This window comes from Rhincodon typus, chromosome 21 (genome assembly GCF_021869965.1).
Source record: "Rhincodon typus isolate 14 chromosome 21, sRhiTyp1.1, whole genome shotgun sequence".
Classification (NCBI taxonomy): domain Eukaryota; kingdom Metazoa; phylum Chordata; class Chondrichthyes; order Orectolobiformes; family Rhincodontidae; genus Rhincodon; species Rhincodon typus.
In genome coordinates, this window is record NC_063352.1 from 14,528,699 (window position 1) to 14,532,437 (window position 3,739).

Genomic DNA, 3,739 nt, shown 5'->3' on the forward strand with positions numbered 1-3,739 from the left:
CTAATGGGCCTATAATTTCTGAGAATGATATTATGTTACATTTATTGACCGGCATTGGTAATTCTAAGTAAATGGGATCTTATCTGCAGTCATCATATCTCTCATTTATGCTTTCAACACTTTTAGATAAATATCACTTGTGTCAAATAAATTATTGGCTTTGAATCCTTAAGTCTGTCTAACATATCCACGTAAGTGATATAAAAACTAGTAACTGTAATTGTAGAACACTCCGCGATGGGTAACAAACTACCAATGTTCATTTTCCACACATTGATTGTGACTAAGCCCCTAGCAACACAGCATCTGTTGATGTAAGGTGTGCACCATGTTCCATGATGATAGTTTGAAAGTATGTACTTGGGTTCCCAGACTCTGAATAGTGACTTGTCCTCATGTGATCATTTTAAAAAGAGGGAATGTTCCCAAATGCCTTCTTTCATTGGATCCCGTCTGTTTTTGAGAATAGTTCCAGAATAAAGCTCATCTTCCCTAGTATTATGCACCTCAGTTTAATGTCTCATCTGAAAGACAACACCTCTCTCTGGGTAGCATTCCCTTTTAACTGCACTGAAGTACCAACCTGAATCTTATGTTCAAAGCTTGAGTGAAAGCTAAACCCACATGTTTCAGACTCTGAAGTGAGAATGTTACTTATTGTGAAATTACTATCGCAAGTCACATAAACATCATTTGATGTGCAAAATAGTTGATAAGATAATAGACATAGTTTCGTTGAAGAGAGATGACTGGTGAAGTTTAACCTGAGGGTCACTGCACCTCAGTTGAGGGGAGAGGTAGAGAAGGAATGCCATTCATAGTAACCTCAGCCATTGCAAGAATTGAGCCCATTCCCACTGGCATCACTTTGCATCACAAGCTAGCTGCCCAGTCAACTGAGCTAATTAAACCCCTTAAGGTAAAGTCATCATCATCCCAGAGGACCATGAACTGCTCTGTCATTAGTGAGAGACAACCGGTAGTGGTTTTAACCTGAGGTTCACCATGCCTCGTGTGAGGGGAGTGGTTGAGAAGGACAGTCCTTTATTGTAACCTCAGCCAGAGCAGGAAATGAACCCATACTGAGATAACAAGGTGTAGAGCCGGATGAACACAGCAGGCCCAGCAGCATCAGAGGAGCAGGAAAGCTGACGTTTCGGGCCCAGACCCTTCTTCAGAACCCATACTGTTGGCATCACTCTGCATTGCAAACCCCAATTACTGCAGCCTCAGACAAAGAACCAAGTTTGGTCAGTTATATGCACTATCTGCTTATTGCCATGAATGACTCTCCATAGACTCCATACAATGTGGAAACATTTATATAATTTCTAAATCTATTAAGAGACATTATTACACACCTCTGGGGCAGGTGGCACTTGAACCCATGTAACCTGGCTTAGAGGTAGGGACATTACCGCCATATATTCCCTCAAATAGATGCTTTTCTAATCAACCCATTCACAGCTGTTAAGACACACTTCTGGAGCAGTTGGGACTTGAACTCAAGCTGCCTAAGGCCAGAAGCAGAGACTCTAGGGTTTGTATTAAAGTACCTCCACTTTTATCAAAACAATTAAGTTAAGACTTCTGTGATATGCAATTCTTCTTTGCTAAACAGCTAGATTTTCTGATTGTAGGAATAATAACCATTCCTAGGAAAATTAAAATTGTTATTTAAGAAAACAAATTTCATCACAAAATCTTTTCACCCACAATGGAAACTTTAAATAATAATTCAGAGAAAAAATGTGTGGGATGTTGTTCTGTTCATTGTATGCCATGCAAGTGAAGTGTCAAATGAGAACTTAAATGGTTGAAAAATTAAGCTTTTTTATTACTAACTATAAACTTTTCTGAATGCTTTCAAGTTAAAAATGCACAGGTAACATGTTCCTAGCAACTAATGTGAGCTGAAATCCAACTGTTTGATTAAGTTATATGATGTTATGCAACAAAACTAATATGTTCTATACTTAATAATTAAACACCAATAAAAGTCCTATAAAAATACATACCAAATCACCTCCATCCATTTTCAAGTAATCTCCATTGCTAAAAAGATGTCCAAATGAAGAAGTGTTCAGTTACAGCAGGCTTGCGAACGGTCAAAGAAGAAAAACAATCAAACCTGCTACAAATTCAGCTTCCATGGCAACAATATATCCTGTAATCAGCAGCTGCTGCACTTCGAGCAAGTCAGATACATCGACTTGTCATTTACAGGTGCTGTTTTTGTCTGTAATGGTCACCAATTTGGATAGCCCATTAATTATATAACCCAACAAGAGTTATGTAGAACTAATAACTGTTCCCCTAACCTCAATTATTTATGAGGGAATAGATAAATTTTGGGGAGATTGGAATAATGACAAAACAACAGGTAGGGTTTTGATTTTACTTCAATGTTAAGAAAAATGATATCTGTGTCAGCATCATTTAAGAGAAACATCCAATTTAATGTTTTGCAAATTAGTTATAGAAAGAAAATACCCTTATTTATGTGGTAATCTTCAAGACAACCAGATATCTCAAAGCTCTTTATAACACATGAAGTTCTTTTGAAGTGCAGTCAGTTACTGCTGTGATGCGCGCAGAGATCGCCCATAAACAACATGATAATGACTGATTAGTTATAGTGATAGTGGTGGACAGACTAACAGCTTGTCTTCAAAATGATACAATTGGAGCTTTGTAATCCACTCAAGGGGGAAGACAGGGCTTCAGTTTAACATCTCATCAAGAGGCAGCACCTCCAACAATCCAGCACTCCCTCAGTACTGCACTGCACTGTCAGCCTTGACTTATTTTCTGTTCAATAGGATATGACAAGAGCCTTAAGGCTTAGAGGCACCTGAGCCACACCTGACACACATCAATGTGATAATTAGGCAAGTAAAGAAAAACTGCTGACAAAAACAAAAGAAAGTAATTAACTGATTGAAATGTAGTGTTTTGTGACAGAAGGGTTGAGCCCAAAGAGAAGTCCGGTATTACAGAAAAACTTAAAGCCAACCCAGTCTTCATGCCGTTCACTAATGCACCCAGCACTGGAAAAGACATGAACTTTGACTCAGGTGAGCTATGAATTCCAACCCACCTCACCTTAGAATTTTCCAGAATGTAGGGGGCTGCCGACTGGTTGAACAGGGCTGGACTGGGTGTAAACCCTTTCAAGCCATTCACTGTGGGAGGTTCAGAACCAAAAGCACGCCACAGCAGCAACAGGAAAGGAGAAGGAGATCACCACCATTTTGCAATCTCTCTGCAATGGTGCAAAGGTTCACAACTGGGAGAAAGGTCTCATCCACACCATCAAAAGCCAGGGTTTCAATAACATTGGTTGTGTTCGCAAAGAAGGCCGTACTCAAAAAACACAAGGAAACTGCCTTTAAAGGCAGCCTTTTGCAGGAAATTATTTATCTCAAGGATTTTACAGATAATGATAGTCAATATCAGATTGTGAGTATCACATACACTTTAAATTGAATGCAGGAGCTGGAATCACGGTTCTGTCTGATGGCCTTAAATGGTTGTGAAAGATTACCCCGCCACCTTCGTCTGATAAATATCAAAGCCGAGAAGGAACCAGACTCAACATCAAATGTCAGCTTCAGGCAACATTAAGACACTCCGATAAAGAAATCTTCAAAGCACTGTTTGCAATCCACATCCAACATCCTCCCTCTTATTTGTCTCAACCTTTACAAAGCAAACTCTGCAAGAAAGTAACACAGTA

General features: G+C 39.2%; 1 protein-coding gene across 1 annotated transcript in view; it reads right to left on the reverse strand.

Moving 5' to 3' along the window:
- LOC109933972 (transmembrane protein 94-like) overlaps positions 1-1,424 on the reverse strand; it is a 107,345-nt gene extending 105,921 nt beyond the window's left edge. The window contains 1 exon segment of the mRNA XM_048609688.1: positions 1,419-1,424. Coding sequence (XP_048465645.1) covers positions 1,419-1,424 — 6 coding nt within the window.
- Between the last annotated feature and the right edge of the window lie 2,315 nt (positions 1,425-3,739).